At 51.5% G+C, this 19,488-nt stretch overlaps 2 protein-coding genes across 14 annotated transcripts in view; one reads left to right on the top strand and one right to left on the bottom strand.

The window, feature by feature from the left end:
* Positions 1 to 640: 640 nt before the first annotated feature.
* Positions 641 to 6,991, top strand: PAFAH1B3 (platelet activating factor acetylhydrolase 1b catalytic subunit 3). 10 transcript variants are annotated; one of them, XM_084815111.1, is made up of 8 exons: positions 641 to 756; positions 1,213 to 1,323; positions 1,557 to 1,652; positions 3,764 to 3,853; positions 3,945 to 4,061; positions 4,672 to 4,794; positions 4,895 to 5,185; positions 5,963 to 6,991. In XM_084815111.1, exons 2-7 carry the CDS (start codon positions 1,294 to 1,296, stop codon positions 5,159 to 5,161), a joined length of 723 nt encoding a protein of 240 aa, XP_084671237.1. In that variant the 5' UTR covers positions 641 to 756; positions 1,213 to 1,293; the 3' UTR covers positions 5,162 to 5,185; positions 5,963 to 6,991. The 10 variants fall into 10 exon arrangements, with proteins under 10 accessions (XP_084671237.1, XP_084671233.1, XP_084671240.1 ...); XM_084815107.1 differs by lacking the exon at positions 1,213 to 1,323; XM_084815114.1 differs by lacking the exon at positions 5,963 to 6,991 and having other exon boundaries at positions 1,213 to 1,259; positions 4,895 to 5,559.
* Positions 6,992 to 7,273: 282 nt separating this feature from the next.
* Positions 7,274 to 19,488, bottom strand: part of CIC (capicua transcriptional repressor) — a 38,861-nt gene continuing 26,646 nt past the window's right edge. For 3 of the 4 annotated variants that reach the window (XM_084815103.1, XM_084815102.1, XM_084815104.1), the window contains exons 10-21: positions 19,234 to 19,334; positions 17,551 to 18,814; positions 15,553 to 15,773; positions 14,501 to 14,670; positions 14,197 to 14,390; positions 13,743 to 14,018; positions 12,522 to 12,985; positions 11,771 to 12,036; positions 10,633 to 10,787; positions 9,772 to 9,903; positions 9,089 to 9,220; positions 7,274 to 8,550 (exon numbers count right to left, since the gene is read on the bottom strand). In XM_084815103.1, the coding sequence (XP_084671229.1) occupies positions 8,216 to 8,550; positions 9,089 to 9,220; positions 9,772 to 9,903; positions 10,633 to 10,787; positions 11,771 to 12,036; positions 12,522 to 12,985; positions 13,743 to 14,018; positions 14,197 to 14,390; positions 14,501 to 14,670; positions 15,553 to 15,773; positions 17,551 to 18,814; positions 19,234 to 19,334 (3,710 nt within the window). In that variant the 3' untranslated portion in view covers positions 7,274 to 8,215. The remainder of the gene's footprint in view (positions 8,551 to 9,088; positions 9,221 to 9,771; positions 9,904 to 10,632; positions 10,788 to 11,770; positions 12,037 to 12,521; positions 12,986 to 13,742; positions 14,019 to 14,196; positions 14,391 to 14,500; positions 14,671 to 15,552; positions 15,774 to 17,550; positions 18,815 to 19,233; positions 19,335 to 19,488) is intronic. The other variant, XM_084815105.1, reaches the window with a different exon arrangement.

The raw sequence follows: 19,488 nt of genomic DNA, 5'->3' as shown, positions 1-19,488 counted from the left end.
TTCTCCATTATCCAGCGGATATTGGCAATTTGGTCTCTAGTTCCTCTGCGTTTTCTATGGGGCTTACCCCAGGTAAGTATAGGAGCGCGGTATAAAGGAAGCTTTTCATCAAATTGTGATTGTGGGGCTGAAAAACAAACTATCCAACACATAGCGACAAGAGTGTCAGAACCGAGCCTTCAAGGGAGACTTTGCTGATTTCCTGGCTGGGACAACTGAAGCAAAAAACCGTATCTGTAACCTAGCCATACGTCTGCGATCTTCCTGTCTGTATTTTATATTTCATATTTATTATGCTCTTATGTTTTTATTGTAACGCGATGTGAATGCGCCATACGATAAATAAATGCATGCCCCGGGTAAGTATAGGAGTGCGGAGTGGAGGAAGCTTTTCCAGCCAGCTGCTCCGATGGGGAAGGGGCAGCCACCTTGCCAGCGGTCGAGGGAAGACACGTGGAACAGCCAAACTGACGAGCGGGTGGAGGGGCGAAGCCTTAGAACAGCGGGAAGAGGGGGAAGATGAACGGAATAGCGGTATTCGGGGGGGGGGGGAAGCCGGTACCATTTTCTTCAGGAGACAGGGACGGCCGAAGGAATACAGCCTCCTCCCCTCAGTTTGCCCTGTCAGGTGGTTCCGTCCAGGCCGCAGCAGGAACCGCTCCCAGAGCGGACTTGAGACCGCGTAGCCGGCGGCCGAAGGAGTTCCTCCCGTGCTTGGGTGCCGGAGGACCAGCCGATTTCTTTTTAACCAACCCCGTGAGTATTCCCCCCTTCTTCGAATGGCACTGGCCGTTTGCAGCGCAGAGAGGATAAGGGCAGGACGAACCATTGCTCGCGAGAGGGATGAAATGGAATTCGCCCGCTTTGCCTTCCTCTGGGGGAAACCTAATGCCCGCTCTTCAATGAGAAGGGCTTTAGGAGAGGAAGAGACGACCCTCGAGCCATTACGCGAAACCTTGGAGGAGACCGTGTACGCTATCCCTGTTTCTCCCCTCCCCCGTTATGTGTATTGGTACCGCCCACTACGCCTCGGAATCACCGGACCTTCGGGGGTGGTACCACCGCGCTGGGAAGGGAGGAGTGGGAAGGACCATTATGTCAAAAAGGGGTAGCTGCAGAGGAATTAGTCTTGTGTGCTGCGTGTGGAGCAGCAGTTATCTGGAGCAGATAAGATAGTTTTTAAGATTTTTTTTTTTTTATCGCGCTCCTTAGCTATGCCTGCTTTTGAAACGAAGGAGCCCCAAACGTGACACGGACGAGTGAGTGGGGTAAAATCCCCCCATTCTCTGAGGAATGGTATCGGCGATGGTTTGTGTAGTGGCGGTGAATAGGCGAAACCACTCGGCCCCGACGGGGGGGGGGCACGGGAGGCGGCCGCAGCTCGCTCGGGGTTGCTGGTCTTGCCCTGGTCCCCGGCGCGGATATCCAGCCCCCTCACTGGATACAGCGCCGTGCGCTCCTCGCCCTGGGAAGTGCTGTGCGGCTGCCCTGGGTGTCCGGGCGAGTGGGCAGTTTGGGATGCGATCCCCGCCTCGCTGTGCGTTTTGTCTCCCTAGGAGCCAGAAGGGACCATGAGCGACGGTGACAAGAACCCGGCCAGCACCCCGACCCCAGCCGTCGATGTGCAAGGGGACGGACGGTGGATGTCGCTGGTGAGGGGCCCGGGGGCCTGCTGTCGCTGCAGAGAATAAAGCTGGAGGAGGTGGCGGAGGGGTCATGGGAGGTGACTGCAGCTACCGGCCTCTTTCACTTGCCCGAAGTGCCTCGTGGGCAGCATTGGCTCAAAAAGTCTCCGACCCTTACTGTTGGCTGGCTTGGGGCGAGGCAGGAGTGATCTCGGCAGGGCTTATTTGCACGGGTTAATTTAATCTTCTGGGAGGGGCGTGTCAAAATTGCCCTTTGACTAACCGTGGGGGGACAGAGATGGAGTGGGGAGATGCGCTCCTGCAGAGGCGCAGGGGTGCAGAGTAATAGAGCCTCCTGTCTCGGGGCTCGCATTTAACCTCCAGTAAAAAGGTAAAGGTGTCCCCAACCAGTCGTGTCCGACTCTAGGGTGCGGTGCTCATCCCCGTTTCTAAGCCGAAGAGCCAGCGCTGTCCGAAGACGCTTCCGTGGTCAATACAGGACCTTTTTTTAATGCTAAAAATATAGAAACAAGGCAGAGTCTTGCGACAGCTCGAAGACTAACATATTTTTTGTGTGGCAGAAGCTTTTGGGGACTAGATCCTACGTTTAATATTTTAATCTTATGTTTCTTTGCTCTTCTGTCTCTCACCCATCGCTCTTTCTCTGGGAACCCTGTGCCCCACGACTACTTCATCTGAATCTTCACAAAAGCAAATGGTGCTAGTATCAACAGTGGTGGAGTACTGGCTTTGAACGCTACAAAACAGGGCCCACATTTCTGCTGTGCCACAAAGCTCATTGGGAAGTTTCTATTGTTAAACCTAACTTGGCTCATTTTGGCCTCTCTGCCACCCCATAAACTAAGACTGCAATCCTGTTGTCCCTTAGAAGAGCATCTCAGCAGCCATAGGGTTTTTTTTTTATCTCTCCCTCCAAGGGCAGAGACCTGACCACCAGCCTCTTTTGAGGCTGTGGAGAGGTCTGCAGCTAGAGTTTCTCCAATGTCAGACCTTCAAAGTCAGAGAACACCAAAAGGATGTGTTCCATGGATGTGCAGTGAGAGGCTGTGTATATGCAGAACTCAAAGCTTTCCCTTGCCCCTGACGCACCTCTGGAACAGGGAAAGAACTATACCAGCCTTGGGGTTGTTCTAGTTAATTTCCCTCCTAGTGATTTGGGAAAAGTAAAGATGGCCAAATTTTAAAAAGGAGGGGGATCGCTTACACTCACACGCACACACCCTCCGCCTTCTGCTGTGCCAGTGCAAGACAACAGGGTATTGAAAAAGGCACTTCTTCTGTCTTGGTTTTTCCCTCTCCCTCCTCCATAAGATTACTCTGTAAGATGTGGAAAGTGCTTTATATAGAATAGGGTTTTTAAAGTATTCTTAAACAAGGGTGGATGATAAAATGGAGTTTCCCACCTCCAGTTGGGCATGAAAATACACGGCAATGGTGTAGTAAGGGCGCAATCCTATGGCCGCTAGTCAGAGGCTAGATGGCCATGGGATAGGTCGGTTCCCAGGAACTGACCTTGGAGCCCGGGCTCCAAGGTCGGCTCTCGGAGAACTGACCTCCACTCCCTCCCGCGCTGTCTCGTAGGCAGCGCGGAACAGCCCCATGCTTGGAAGAGGAGCGCAGAGCGGTGAAAACGGGGTGTGCCGGGGAGGGCAGAAGTGCCATTCTGACGCTTCCTATGCGTCGGCTGGCGTCCACCTCCCCCCACCCCCGCTCCACCTTCCCGCAGCTAGACAGCCAAAATCATCCATCTAGCTGCGAATGCAGGGCAGCGGGGACAATCCCCTCCATGCTGCTCCTGCCCTGCATTGGATAGGCGGTCGCTGCAGGGTTCGGAGGCAGTCACTTCTCCCGATAGGATTGTGCCCCCCGTGAATGTGAGTTCAGAGGTAGGCTGTGGTAGTAATGTTGCATTAATTTATTTGGGGGTTGAGACTGTGACCCTATGCGGCATTAGGCACACCTTAAATCCACATATTTCAATGGGTCTAGGTACATCTCACTGCATAGGATTGGAATTCCTAGGTAACGTCTCCTATTTTCTCCTCCCTCTACACTGGATAACATTCCCCTTTTAATTTGCTCTCTTGATGTTCCTACTCTTTCTTCCTATAAAACAGCACCATCGCTTTATTGCTGATAGCAAAGACAAGGAACCAGAGGTTGTCTTCATTGGTGATTCTTTGGTTCAGCTTCTGCACCAGTTTGAGGTAAAGGGGCTCCGAAAGGAATTTCTAGGGAGTGAAATGGGTAAGAGGAAATGCTTGTATAATCTGACAGCTGATGTTTTTCTGCCCCCAGATCTGGAGGGAGCTTTTCTCCCCTCTACACGCTCTCAACTTTGGCATCGGGGGCGATGGCACCCAGCACGTGCTCTGGCGCCTGCAGAATGGGGAGTTACAGCACATCCGACCCAAGGTAACGGGGAAGAGGCATATGCAATGGCCTTATACCGACCGAGGCTATTGGTCCATCATGCCCAGTATTGTCTACTCTAACTGGCAGCCGCTCTCCAACATAGCAAGCAGAGGTGTTTCTCAGCCTTGCTGCCCCAGAACTTTTTAGCTGGAGCTGTCAGCGATTGAGTCTGGAGTCTCGTAAATGCAAAACATAGGCTGCATATCTGAGCTATAGCCCCTTCTTGTGATTGCTTCCCTCTTGGAAGAAGCGTCCAACAGGATTGGGGGCGCATGAATGTAGAGCAGTGGGAGGAAATAACGTTGCTATAGTGAATGCAGACTTCTGGGGAGAACTAGGTCTGTTTGAATTCTGCACCAAGGAAACCAAACATATATTATGCAGATTTGCATATGTTTTTTGAATGATTTGTTGTTTCCAGGAATAGGTTTTTAATAAGGTTTTTTTAAAAAAAAATTAAGAGCAAGGACTGGGAGGGAAGTATCTTTCAAGGAATCATAGGCTCATGAATGTAGAGAGTCTCCTGAACAGGAAATACAGCTCATGTGCCAATAGCTTCCTTACCCTTCTGTACTAGAAACAGATCTCGTTTTCTCTTTTTCGCCTATAGATTGTGGTTGTCTGGGTGGGCACCAACAACCACGGTCACACAGCAGAGCAGGTGGCTGGTGGCATAGAAGCTATTGTGCGTGTCATCAATCAGCAGCAACCACAGGCCCGTGTGGTTGTGTTGGTAAGTGAGACTCTGGGAGGGACTGCTACAGGGAAGAGGAGTGCCTGTCTAAGGCATGTGGCTGTCCAATGGACTTGTATCTCCTCTGTCCCATATATAGGGCTTGCTGCCACGGGGCAAGAACCCCAACCCCCTACGGGAGAAGAACCGAAGAGTGAACGAACTACTCAAGAGCAAAGTGGCGCTGCTGCCTAATGCCTCCTTTCTCAATGTCGATCCAGGCTTTGTGCATTCAGATGGGACCATAAGTCATCATGACATGTATGACTATCTCCACCTGAGCCGGAATGGGTACGCTAGACTCTGCCCTGGGCTGCACCGCCTGCTGCTGTGCCTGCTGGGAGAATGCCATGCTCAGGCTCCTTGACCGATGGGGTCATCCATGCCCAAGGTGAACCCATGCTCTGGCTGGGGGACAACTGGGGGCACCCATTGATCAGCTAGAACGCTGCTGCCATCGTCTCCTCCTCCAGTCTGCAGCTGGGTAGGCAATAGCTGCAGCTCCCCTAGCTGCTTTTTGCCTTCTCCTGCCCAGTATTCCACATTGAATACCGTTTTTTCCATTCCTTTCAGCATGGGTGTTAGTTCTTTAGAATGTTAAGTGGTTGTGGGAAGTTGGGCCTGGGTGGGTGGGTGGGTGGGGGCTAAAAGCAGCCCTGGGGAAGGAGAAGCATATTAGCCTTTTTATGCCACCACCCACCCACCGGGCGCAGAGCAAGTTAACGGGAACTTGCCTATGTTTACTTAATAAAATCAGTGCATGCACTTCTAAGTGTAAGTCTGGGTATTTCTTCCCTATTATCAAAGAACACTCAGTTATGATAGGGGAGTGGTTTGGGAATAGTGATTTATGGAAGAGAGAGGGCAGGTTTTAATTCACTAACACAAGCTTTGGTGACTGCCTACCTTAAATAGGTAACAAGGATTAGTATTTGTCTCTCAGAAGCTAATAGCAACAATATGTGCACGGAGCCTCCATGTTCAGAGACAGTATACCTCTGTAATAGCAAGGGATAGCCACCACCTTCCTGATAGATGCAAGGGTCCAGAAGGTAGCTGATACTATTAACAGAATGCTGAACTAGATGGTGCACAGGCCTGACTGAGCAAGGTAAGTTCATCTGTGAGGCTGTGCCCCTTTCCCTGAACTCGTTTTAACCTTTGGTAGATGCTCCATAATGTATGGCTGTGAGAGCTGGACTGTAAGGAAGGCTGAGCGCCGAAGAATTGATGCTTTCGAACTGTGGTGCTGGAGAAGACTCTTACGAGTGCCCTGGACTGCAAGGAGGTCAAATCAGTTCATCCTGAAGGAAATCAACCCTGAGTGCTCATTGAAAGGACAGATAATGAAGCTGAAGCTCCAATATTTTGGCCACCTAATGCGAAGAGAAAACACCCTGGAAAAGACCCTGATGCTGGGAAAGACAGAAGGCAAAAGGAGAAGGGGACGGCAGAGGATGAGATGGCTAGATAGCATCACCGATGCAATGAATATGGACTTGAGCACGCTCCGGGAGAGAGCGCAGGACAGGAAGGCCTGGCGTGCTATGTCCATGGGGTCACGAAGAGTCGGACACGACTGAACAACAACAAGATGCTCCATCCTGCATCCTGTACAATTTAACCTTTCTGAAACTGATGGGGAAAGGGGAGCTTCTCAAACCAAGGAGGTGCAGCTACTGGGGAATCTGTTACAGCTGTGATAGTACGGCAAGTCACAAGTTATAGCCAGACCGCAGAACCTTGTAACTCTCCCCCTCCACTCCCATCATTCTCAACTTACATTCATCCCTCATACGAAAGAGGTTGATCCTTTTCACTATAGGAAAATAGCGGAAGACACACATTTTGTCTCCTAAATGCTTATAAATCCATACAGATTTTGAAGGGGTGTCTACACTTAACAAGCTGCAATTGGCTATGCAGCCCAACCACCCTACTGCTTAATGTTCATAGCCTCAACATTTTTCCATCATGAATGCAATCCTGACAATGAAATAAGAGGAAAAAACCCTGAGGAAGGGATTGTTAATCAGGATTACAATCTGCAAGATACGCAGATCAGGTAGATCAAGGACTCCATTTAAAATTCTAGATATCTACCATTGCGGTGCTGTGGGTACTTTAAAAAAATGCGCCAGCATACCTTACATTTTGAAAGCTGTAGAAAGTTTGTGTAAATATACGTACTTTATACTACTGCTGCAAGTCACAGGGAGAAAAGGGGGGCTACACAGGGCTCAGATACTAGGCTCTACCCACAGGAACTCCTCTGCCTTTTGAGACTTGTACAGACATTAACCCACACATTTCAAACATACCTCCCCACTCTTGAGGTTTAGAAAACTCCCTTTTAAGAAAGCCAAAGTAGAGATATCAGAGAAAGCTGGATCCACAGTTGCAGACTAGACAGAGCAAGATTTGGTGGGAGGTACAGTCTTGCCAGAGAATATTATCTGAATATGAGCAACTTAAACTTCACAGGCAAACTGATTGTTAAAGAGCTTTAATAGTATGTGAGGTGGGGCCACCCCAATACAGAAGAGGTTACACATGGTCAACATGTGGCTGCGGCCACCAGGGCACTCACACTTGGGGGAGGGGAGCCTCCACCCACCAGCACTGCCCTCTTGGTTCTTACTCGATCGGTGCTGGGACAGCCCCCCGCCCCAAGACCCCCTCTCATCTCCTTTCCAGATTTAGGCTGCACTGCACAGTCTCCTCCCCGAGTAACACCCCCTTCCCCTCTCATTGTCAAAGCAAACCTTGACCAGTCGGAGGAACAGGCATCATCTTCAAAGCTCAACTGAACCCAGCAGCAATCTGGATGTGCTTTCCTATTACTCCTCCAGTGACCCAGCTGTCTGAGTGGTCACAGCAAGAGCCTGCCCAGGAGGCAAGGCCATAAACTGCCCCCCACCCCACCCACTGCAGCAGTGGGTGGGACGCACTCTCCACCCCATTTACTGACAGAAGCAATGAGTATGTGGGATCTCAAAATATTTAACATTATTAAAAGCGGAGGGGGCTGAAATTAGAAGCTGTCACTTTACAGATGTGTGTTTCCAATGGCCCTTGGCACCCCCTCCCCAACAAGAGCAACGCCTGTGTCCTGGAATGGTTGATATTTCAGCACCACCACCACCGCGTCCTTGGGAGGAGGGGGGCACAGAGGGACCTGCAGGAGTCCACAAGCCCTTCCCTTTCAGATTAGGATGGCTGGACAGGAGTGCAAGAAAGGAGTATAGGAAGAGTCTGCACAGCGTGGGCGACTGCCTCCCCCTTTCAGTCCCAGTGATGGGGGAGAGGTGAAGTTAGCAGGGGAAGAGCATGAGTGGGGAGTACAGACGGAGGATGGGGGCAAAGCTCCAAGATCCCCCATCCACAAGGCTGTTTAGCTCGCTTAGCTGTTCATAGCCATTCATCTGCTGCTGGTGTTGCCGCCGCCACCCCCTGGGGAAGATTGCTGGTTACAGTCCCAACCAGCTGCTGCGGTAGAAGGGGTGGCTGCTGGGGTGGCAGCTGTGATGGCGGCGGCCTCTGCTCCTTGTGCCGAGTCCTGCGGGAGGGCCAACTCCAAAGGCTGCCCCTCCACAGTGCTGCCTGGGCCTGTGGGCTCTGGTGTGCTTGGTGCCTGCTCTGTCGGGGTGGCTGCTTGCATAATCTTCTGTCTCACTTCCCGGATCTTGAGCTGCAAGCAGACCTTGGTAGGGAAGATGTCGGAGTAGCGGCCTTGGAAAGCTGCAGTGGCCTGGGCTGCGATAGAGGAGGAGGGAGAGAAAAAGCCTGTCAGGATCACAGCAAGTTGCCTGGGGGAGGGGAGGGAGGAGAGAAGAGAGCTGCTTGTATAAGGCACCCCTTCTTTACACACAGTCACCTATTTAATATAAGTGGCAGAGGGGAATGAGGCCCTTTCCTGAGGCAATAATCCAGAAACTTGCAGGACCCGGTGCATTTCTATCTGCAGTTTCTAAGACAGCACCTTGCTCCCAAGCAAGGTCAGAAAGCTACAGGAAAGAAATGTGGAAAGGCACACAATCACCACTTTCTGTTGCAAACTGAAAGCTGCCATTTGGCAATAGGACACAGAGGGGGTTGTTCTGGGAAACCTGTGATTGGTTGACACTGTAATGGCTATTCCATTGGACCCCAGAAGCGGCAAACTGCATTGGGACTGGAACCCCTTGGCCTAAGGCAGCTTTTACAATGATAGGAGAAAAGGCCAGGAACAAAATAATGGCATCTCTCCCACAACTGTAACAACCAGGGTGGCGATGCTGTATTTCCTCCCTACCTGAAGGAAAGAAGCCATGATCCTGGAAGAGCTGCATGACCAGAGCCCTTCTCTGGTCCAAGGTACGTCGGAGCGATGAGTATGGCACCTTCTCGTACTCCAGCTCCCCAAGTACGTCATCCGAGTCTGTGCCTACAAGGAGACAAGGACTCCTTGTTAGCATCCGGAGCCCACCAGAAAAATGTAAAAAAAGGTAGAACCAACCAACTAGGCAATACTTGTACTGGCCAAGCTGGCTGGGGCGTATGGAATTTGTAGTCCAACACATCTGGAGGGCACTGAGTTGGGGAGGGCTGCTCTAGGGTCACCGTGCAGCCTCTGTTTGCCCCTGCCACATCTTGAAACAGCACATCCCAATCTTTAGCCAAGAACAGTTAATGATCACTCATCCCTTTCAGTACCAGGCCCCCCCATATATTTGGATAGTCATGTCTTGCCATTGCCTGGCAACCAGAATTTTCTTTTTGTGGGTGGGCAAAACAGATAAGACCAGAAGCAGCGTGGTGGATCAGCGGCAGCCACAAACAGAGAAAAGGGGCTGGGGAAACAATGAAGGTTTGTGGACCGTGATGCCAAGCTAAGCCAAAAAGGGCCAGAGCCAGGGCCAGATGTGTATGCAAAATAGAGAGGGGGGCAAGCTCTGTGTTTCATCCTAGTCCTACCCTCTTCCCACTCTCACCTACCAGTTTTGTCAAAGGTAAAGATGTCTCCTTCACACTTGGCACTCTTGGGAGTGTTGGGCTCTGAACTGCAGCTGGAGCGACGCCGCATCTTTCGCTTGGGGGAGATGGGGTCCTCAGTGGAGGAGTCCAGGTCTGAAAAGGAAGCCCAAGCCATGTTGCTAAGCCAGAGAGCCAGACACCCTGCATTCTACAGCAGATAAAACCCAAGGGTGCAGTGGTACTAACTCGTCACATAAATAGCTTCACGTGTTGGGTGGCTGGAAGCAAAGTGCAACTTCGTGCTTCCTTTGCTCACTATCCCAGAGGTGTGAAAGGGAAGCGATAAAGAGATTCCTCCACGATGCCTGTTACCCCAGAAGCATAGGGAGAGGATCCATGAGCGTCCACAAAATATACAAAAAGCTGTCCCACCTGTCTCACCCCCCGACTTCTGAACCTTCAAGTAGACATTCTTCACTACCGTGAGAACGTGACACTGTCTTTATTTACTATATATTTTTAATCAACACAACTCCCTTAAAGTTCAAATCAGTCAACAAAAGCACAAAACATTTTTAAGCTTTCATTTAAAGCGATTAAAATAGCTGTTTAGAGGTGATATTCTCAGGAAGTCCCACAGCATTTCCTGGTTCAAGTAGCCCTCATCAGCCTCGCTGCCTCCTCTCCTAGCCATACTGGAGACTCTCTCCACAGCGCCAATAGCATTTAATCCAGCACTCGTATGGCTGGCTTTTGCCATTCTTCCTCCTTCCTTGCCCTATTGCTACTAGATCTTCCTCACTGTATGGACCACGCTCCCTTTCATCTTCCAGTACTCAGTGACTGCTACCCCAAACCACCTTCCCTTCACCCTGACCTTACCGGTGGAGTTCTTACGCTTCTTACGATAGCTGCCCAGGATGGCACGGGGCGAGGTGGCGAGCGACTGCAGAGTGGGCGAGGGCAGCACTTCTTCGGGCTTGAATTCGGGCAGCTCAGCAAAGCGCTCCTCGAAATCCACCTCTGAGAGAACCCTGCTGGGGGAGGGATGAGGTATGGGTCACATAGTGCAGCCAACTGTTCCCCTCCCCAGAACAGCCCCTCACTGCTTCCCAACCCAACTCCCTCTTCGTGCTCCACTCCTCAAAATGGCAATGCCCCCAGTCCACCCGCAGTCTCCTCTTGTACTCCATCTCCACTGGCACCAGATCTCCACAGGGGCTTTAGATATGTAAGGCGGCTTTACGTGTGGCTTTTACTTACACCAGCAACACCACCCATTCTGAGAGAACAACACCACACAAGACAGGCATAACAAAATGTGCAAGTGGCCATGGAAGTTTCCTTTTCAATGCGCGAATATGCACTTGGAAGCAAGTGCATGTATTGGCTTCCCGACATGATTAGCCAGACAGAAACAGTCACTAACTCATTTGCACATTAGAGAGGTGCATGCTTTCTCTGGTACTGAGTGTTACTTGGGCACAACCAGCCTTCACATTCAGCCTGAGTACAGCCCTTCCAGCAAAGTGTGTATGATTCCTGTCTATGCTTAATTCCTCCAGGTCTGTGGCTTTCAAGCTTTCTAGCTTCAGGGAACTCTTTGCACATTTAAATGCTCGTCATTGCAAAGGATTCTGGGAAGTTTTCTAGGACACACTCCATTCATACAAAGCACTATCCACAGCAGCGGTGGGCAGATGTTTAGTACTACAACTCCTATAATCCCGGACCACTGGCCATGCTGATTGGGGATGACAGGTTGCCTCCCTACTCTAGAGGCTCACCATCACCCTGGCGTGAACTGAAGGTGCACCCTGGGACACAACCAACCTTGGCCACTGAGAGGGAAGCCTGGTAGCAACAGCCAAACTCTCTTTCAGGGAAGCTTGTCCACTACTGCCTATGGTCTCCCTGAGGAACACCTTGGTAAGTTCCCACAGAATACAGTTGGCAACCCATGAATCCTGAGGGTCTTTGGCAACACACTCCCTCAGCCATTGCCTCCCAAATCACTCACTTGTCAACCGAGTCAAAGGTTTTCTTCAGTGGAGGAGGCCGAACCTTCACTTTCTTCCCTGGCGGTCCCTCCTTTAACTCAGGCCCTTCAGATGTTGAGGTGGTGGCAGCTGAAGTGAGCATGGATGCTCCGCTCCTAGAGCCCTCCCCGGAGTTTGAAGGGCCAGGGCTAAGTGAGGACGATGGGCCCATGGATGGTGCTGAAGCTTCAGTGCGGCCCTCAGGACCTGCCGTTCTCCAGTCGGGGGAAGTGGGGAATTTCAGGGCCTGAGCAAGAAGGGAGGAGAAAGAGGTAATGCCAGTAAGCAGCTTGGAAGAGGCATTTAGAAGGGCGATGGTGAATACAGAGGCACTCTGGAAAGACACAAATGGCACAGTGAAAAGGAGGGGGAACCCTTTTGTTCTTCATGAGTCAGGATAAAAGGAGGGGGGATAGTCTGGAGACTTGAAGCAGGTTTTTCACACAAGCCGAAGTGAATCATGTTCAAACCCATTAACCTTTGTGAGCTCAAACCTAGCTACCAAACACCAACCAAAAACCTCTTCCGAAGTCTCGGAAAGATGCTCAGGCTACAGCTTTGGCGAGCCTCTAAGGAGATGATTCGGGGGAGGACAGCCATGAAGTATGTCTTCCCACGTGCTTTCCAAGTTTTGCAAAGAAGCTGCTCACATGATATGGCTTTGGGGGCTAGAGGCAACAACGAAGGCTGGCGGGAAGTGGAGGCTGAGCAAGACTCTTAAGGCCTTCTTACCGTCTCAGTCCCTTTGTTGACCAGTGGAGGGGCAGGCTGAGGGTCACGGACCACCCTCTCTTCACTGGGCCCCACTGCTGTTTCCCGTTGACTCCAGACTTCTGTGGTTGCTGTCTCAGTCACTTGCGGCTGCTGGGGCGACGGGGGTGACACTGGCTCCCAAGGATCCCGCTTCAACTCCTGGGCTTTGGCTGGACTCTGTTCAGTACCCCGGCATGCAGGGGATGAGGGAGGCTCTTGGGGCCCTGTCTCCCGTGAAGCCCGCTCCATGGCTTCAGCCTCCCGATGGTATCGTGCTCCCCCAGATTCCTGCTGCTGTCCCACAGGGGGCCGAACCGAACCTGGCGAGGGGGCTGACTCGTAAGAGCCAACAGGGATGCTGGCAATGGTAGCTTTCACCTTCTGAGGAGGCTTGAGTGGTGGGCGTTGAGGTCGGGCAGTTGCTGAAGGAATGACCTGGGTGGCTGAAAAAAATGAAGGTGGCAAGACAGGGATGGTTACAGACAACCAGAGTCACTCACAGTGACCTTAGTTTATTCTCTGCTCTTCATCAATTCGCCCTGCCCTCTGTGGCTTGTCGCCTTCAACTGCAGGGTTGCATTTATTCTGGGATTATGTACAAGGGCTGTTTCTATTGAAGTTTACGTATAATTCCTGGGGGGGGGGGGGAATGTTGTAGCCAATTGAAATTGATACTTTCAATGCATGTAGTTATACTATATATAAATGTAATGTTCCTTTTTTTTTCTTTATTTTTAAATGTTATTTTGTTTTGTTGAAATGTGCACTAAAAACCAATAAAAAAATAAAATACAAGGGCAAAGAGCCCACATAATTCAGTATCAGATGCAGATTCCACATTTTGAGAGAGCAACTGTTTTAAAAACAAGTTTTCTAGTCCTTATATTTGACAAGCTATGCTTGAAAACAAGTGGGAAATCTCTGCTGAAATCACCAGAGACAACATGGGCTCAGCAAAACGTATGGTCGTTTTTCGCATAAGTGGCAAAAGTGAAATGATGAGTACAGTTTAGCAGGATTACAGATGGCAGGATTCAGGACATCTAGGGGAAAAATTATCTGTTTTAGTCCAGAGTACTCGCCCCACCTGCCCGCTTGTCCATCTTCACACCCTTCTCTCAGTTCCCACTCGGTAGGGCAAGCACCACCTTCAGCTGCAATTCCCCTGCCCCCAGCTCCTGCCCTCCACGCACTCCATACCTGTGGAGATCAGTCCCTGGCTGGCGCCCCCAGGGTTCTGAGTGCAGCTGTTGCCCCCCTTGGGAAGGATAGCTGCGGGAGAGGAGACCGTGGCTGTGCTTGTGGTTGCCACCGTGTAGACCACACTGTGGCTGGCTGGCTGAGCAGGACTGGTCCCTGTGGGGCTGGGGTAGATGGCCGTGATCACCTGCCCTTGTCCAGCGCAGGAAGCGGGGAGCTGGGGGCTCTGAAGGGGGGACACCCCCACTTGCCCTGGAGCCAACAGAGGGTTCTGACCTGGAGGAAGGAGGACAGGAAGGGAAATTGGACACATGGACTACAGTCCCCCTTGATGCCAGTTTTTACCAGCACCCCTCTCCTCCCCAACCCATCACAAAAGAACACACCCACTCAGCCTGGCACCAGCTCCCGCCTCCCCATCCCCCCCACCCCCAAGCTGCCTCCCCTGCCTTACCCGAGAGCAGTGGCTGCACTATGGCCTGACCATTTGGCCCGATAGCTGTGAAACCCAGCGTCATGGGGGCAGGGCCCACTGGGGACTGGACGTAGGTGGTGGCAGACGCGGCTGGGGGGCCGCTGGGCTGTGAATGGGAGGCTGAGTTGCCCAGGGACAGAGGGTGCCCCGCTGCCGACTGCACATAGGTGATCCTGGGGGCAGAGAGAAGGAGTGGGTTATAGTGGCTGCTGCTGAAAAGGCACAAGAGTCCCCTGTGTGCCCCCAGGATCTGGCACTGCAAATTAGCATAGAATATCTGTACCTGGTGGAGGAGGAGGGCAAGAGGACTTTCTGGGTCTGGCTTGGGGAGCCCACAACTGCGGTGGCTACGGTGCCCTGGAGAGCAGCTGGGCTAAGCGGGGGGACCAGGGTGGTGCTGCTTTGCGAAGACGGCTGGGGCTGGACCACTGGCACTGGGGTGAGCTGGATGATCTGAAAAGAGCAGGAAGACCAGATCAGCACAAGCGGATGGTTCAGACGCCAAGCCTCAAACCAAACTATGCGTGCACGCATACACACATGGAGTTTACAAAACCTGCTCCCTATGCAGAATATAAATGTTGTCAACCAACATTATTCTTAATATAATTTTCTAAGCTGTTCAGTTTTAATTTGTTGTGTTCTCAATTCAGCATTTGCAGAAGTAGAAACAGACTAATCCACAGTTTCAGGTATTTGTTACGGAGAGAATACAGAGAGAATACAGAGAGAATACAGAGAATACAGAGAATACAGGTGAACAAAAGCCCTGCCCTACCTTGTGTTTCGAGAGAAGTATCTAAAATAGTGGGCATAGTTTCTACTAAAGGCTTCAGAACCAAAATGGGTGACTGGAGTGGGATGTGTAGAGAATGAGGAAGGGAAAGGCTCCTTCCCTTCCCCATTCATGGGAACATGGGTGGGAGGGTGCTGTTGCGCTCATGCCCTGCTTGTAGGTTCCTAGTCGACAGCTGGTCGGCCACTGTGTGAAGAGAATGCTGGACTAGATGGACCCTTGGTCTGATCCAGCAGGGCTTTCTTTATGGTCTTATGTTCTTATGTTCACTGGGGACATTCCAAGCCCCCAACCCTATGCTTACCTACCACACGCATGAATCCGACAACTCACCCTGCCTTCGTGCCAAGAAATAAATGTTGGAAGCTGTGCATCCAAAATAAAGCCTAAAAAGCCATCCATATATGCACGTCTGCACCATTTGTGCCAGTCACAAAATTTGCAATTAGCAACACACACGTCTAAGACGAATAGACATAAGCCACACAGTAAAGCCACACGCTTCACTTCTTTTCCCTCCCTCCTCTACAGACACTAACCTTGCTGGCTGGCTGGCTGCCATTTTGCACTGGGACAGGGAAAGGCTGAGTCACCAGAGGAAGCTGGGCAGCTGTGGTGGTCCGCACTGTCACCTGGGGGGCTGCCATGGGAACCAGGACTTTGCCTTGCACCTGGAGCCCTGCAGGAGGCATCACCTGCCCAGACACGAGGTGAGCTGAACTGCCAGGAGAGGGAGCCTGTACCGGAGACACTGACTGAACTGTGGAAGTGGAGAGAAAGAAGAAAGAACACACAGTAAGATCAGTTTGGTCAGTGTCAAGTCCAGCATCTGAGTGAAGCTAGCAACCCACTGCATCTCAAAAAGGATATTGTAGAGCTGGAAAGGGTGCAGAACATGGAAACCAAGATGATCAGGGGACTGAAGCACCACTCTTACAAGGAGAGTTAATATTTGGAGCTTTTTAATTTAGAAAAAGGGGGATATGATCCAAGCTTATACCATTATATGGAGTGGAGAAATATTTTTCTCATTATGCTAGAACACTGGGCCATCTAATGAAGCTGACTGATGGGCGATTCTGGACAGACGAAAGGGAGGATTTTTTCACACAGTGCATAGTTAACAGAGAATTCTCTGCTGCAAGGTGTGGTGATGGCCACTAGCTTAGAGGGTTTTGATATGGGATTAGATAAATTCATGGAGCATACGGCTATCAATGGCTACCAGCCATCAAGGCTAAATGTTACTCCAGGATAAGGGGCACCATGGCTCTGAATACCAGTTGTTAGGGAATAACAGTGGAATAGAGCCATTGCTGTCATAACCTGCTAGTTTCCCATAGGCATCTGGTTGGCCAAGGTGGGGAACAGGGTGCTGGACTAGACAGGTCTTTGGTCTGAACCAGCAGGGCTCATCTTGAGCTCTTAACCCAGGCAGAACCAAGTCAGTATTCTTGGAGGATGCTCTTTTCTTTAGACAGCGGTCCACAGACCAGGGGTATATTATGCCGCACAAAACTGTCTGTCTGAGCCCCCAGAGAGCTGTCTAGTACATAGACATCTAGCATCTGGCTTCCCAATTACAGAAGCACATGCACTCAGGCACAGCATTACCTACAGAGATGTGCTCATTCCTTATATTCTTCTGCTACATACTAAAGACAAGAGATGTAAGAAATTGAGGTGATCCATTCTTCAATGCTCCACAACTTCAAAACCTTATTATTATTTCTTAGGAGTACAAGTGAGGGTAAACCTTCTACCAGGGCTGCCAGGGGCCAGAGAGATCACTCTCAGAGGCTGGATCTGGCCCATGCGCTACCAGTTGGCTAATCATAGGTCAGTTTACAGAGCAGACCATAGCTGTACCTCCTGACCTGCCTGCCCCCAACCATCACCCATTCCATGTGCCTGCTGCTCCTCCAGTCTACATGCATGACCATGTTTTGGGGGGCACTGGTAACCCCCAGAACAGATAAAAGTGAGGAGGGAATGTGACTCCAGGACAGGGGAGGAGCCACTTTCATACATTTTTTCCTACCTGGGGATACATTTTCAAGCAAAAAAGAAGCAAAAGGAGCTTTCCCATTTGTAACAACTGGCACAAGTAGGTTTCCTAAGCCATGTTCACTTTGACCCCACAGCTGAATAGAAGGTCACAGTGCTCTTCATAAGTAACAAGCCCACACACCTTTTCCTTTCTCTACAAGCAACTGACACATGAAGTAATCCTCATAGTTTTTCTAAAATATAATCTACTCTGGGGCTGGTGACCCTCCAGGGATGGGAGAGCCATAAACAGACACTGAATCTTTCTGGGTTGCATCTTGGTGCATGGCTGGGCTTATTGGCAAGGTGCTCTCAACCGATCTTAGGAATTCCACAGGGACAAGGTCTAAGCCTCCAAACTGCAGCAGTTGTTTAGAGGCAAGCCTGCTACACAGAGCAATGCTTCCTTCCAAGCCAAGATGCAAAGGATCAGCTTGCAAGATACAGAGGGGCCAAGCTTTATCAACCAAGCAAACCTACACCCTTACCTTTCGGTGCTGAGGACATGACAGTGACGCTGCTGTTGCTGCTTCCTGGTGCGGGCTGGATGATGGGGATGGCCTGAGGTGTGGTGATCACCTTCCCATTAGCTGGTGGCAGAGTGAAGTGAATGCTGGTAGCTCCAGGGGTGCCTGCTCCTGCCGGCACCTTCCCCCCAGCTACCTGCAGCTGCTGAGGCAACGTGGGCAGGATGTACTGCACCTGAGTGATGCCGCCAGCCTTGCCCGCTGCCCCTGACAGGATGCCTTGAGGCTGCAGGATGCTGAGTGGCACTGGACCATTCTGCCCAGGCGGATTCTGGGTGATGAACTGTACAGAGGGCTGCTGGGTAATGGCACCAGGTGGCAACACTGTCACTGGGACACCAGCCCCTCCTGCACCACCAGCTTGCCCATATCCTTGAGTTCCTACAAGCAGGTTGGTCACCATGCTGCCCTGGCTTGGGGGGCCCTTTCCCACAGCAGCCAAACCCTGCCCAATGAGTGGTCCAGCGACTAGATGAGGAGATGTGGCTTGAATCCCGGGCATCACAGACGACTGCGGAGTCTTCTTATCGGTGTAGAGAAGGCCAATGCGGCCCATGGAAATCCCATCAGGCTTCAGGTTCCCATCTGAGGGCGGGGGGCTCAGCAGCGGCAGCCCCTCCCCTGTTCCACGCAGGAAGGGCTTGCTGGCAATGGGTACAGGAGTGCTGCTGACCGGTTTGACCACATTGGTGACTACAGTGGAGGCTGTGCGGACCAGGCTGGGTGCCCCGCTGTAACCAATCACCCCCACATTCGGAGTGTTCATGGATGGAGCCGTCACCAGCACCGTGCCAGAGGACAAGCGGGCAGAATCAGGCAACACCACAGCCTGTACCATGCCACTGGGCGGAGAGATGACAGAGTGTGTGGGGGGGACAGTGAGGGGACCAGCTCCAGAATCCCCAGCTGACTGGGAGCCTCCCGCACTGTCCACCCGCTTTCGTCTGTAGGGGGCCGGAGCTGAGTCGAAGCGTGGCTCCAGGCGCTTGGCTGGGGTGTTGTGAGGACGTAACCCTCCGCGGGAGTCTTGGGACTTGAAGGTGCTAGGTGCCAGCTGGAAGGAGCTGTAAGATTTGGAAGGGGGCTGCTGGTCATGACTGTGAGGTGGCGGTGGCGGTGGCTCCAAGTCCAGGGGTGGCGGTGGACGGCAGGGAGCAAAGGCACCAGAGGAAGGGGGCAGGGTTGGTGTGCGGATCACCGGGGAGAAGAGCTTCCGCCCAAAGTCCTATAATCAAATGGGAACATGTTAAAAGAGGGCAGGAACACCCCCATGAAACCATCTTCACACCGTTCTGCCCAGTGGCTCCTGGTGTCACCATTCCCATACATCCCCTATAGCAGTGCAACTCCAAGATGGAGGCTGGGCTCTGAACCAGGTCAGTTCTACCAAGATGGCTTTAGGCAATCCACTCTCTTGGCTTTGGCCACTGAGCAATGGAGATAATACTGGTCTTCCTAACAGGGCTATTGTAAGATTTCTGCTTGTGTAGCACTCTGAACGTTCTAAAGCAACACACACACACACACGGTAAATATCCTTCCCTTGTTGCAATGTCCTTTTCACAAGGCTGAGATCTCCTGACATTGTACCTATTGCTGCCGTTTAAGCCCTAACTTCCAGCCAGTCCCTTGCATCATACTCACCTTGCTCTCAGATTCATCCCCCAAGGACCCCTCGCTGTCACTGTCTGTCACTCGCTCCTTGCATTTCAGGTCGACGTCAGCTGGGTTGAACCCATCTTCGGCTGTAGGAGAAGAGCAAATTGAGTCAGCAGGACACCTGACCATCCCGTTCGATATGCCTCCTCCCCCACTAAAACTCTCTGGGGTGGGGGGGAGGCTATTATCCAAGAGATAGGATTACTGCAGACCTGCAAATGCACTTACTGCAAATGGAAG

This window comes from Heloderma suspectum, chromosome 10 (assembly GCF_057233095.1).
Source record: "Heloderma suspectum isolate Gila_16-S chromosome 10, 16-S_ref, whole genome shotgun sequence".
Taxonomy (NCBI): domain Eukaryota; kingdom Metazoa; phylum Chordata; class Lepidosauria; order Squamata; family Helodermatidae; genus Heloderma; species Heloderma suspectum.
This window is presented reverse-complemented; position numbering and strand designations above follow the sequence as displayed.

Bases quoted from the DNA above. Each gene is read 5' to 3' on its own strand.
- PAFAH1B3 (XM_084815111.1), top strand. From the start codon at position 1,294: ATGGTATCGGCGATGGTTTGTGTAGTGGCG. The intron at 1,653-3,763 runs GTGAGGGGCCCG...CCTATAAAACAG, and splicing joins ACGGACGGTGGATGTCGCTG to CACCATCGCTTTATTGCTGA. The intron at 4,062-4,671 runs GTAACGGGGAAG...TTTCGCCTATAG, and splicing joins TACAGCACATCCGACCCAAG to ATTGTGGTTGTCTGGGTGGG.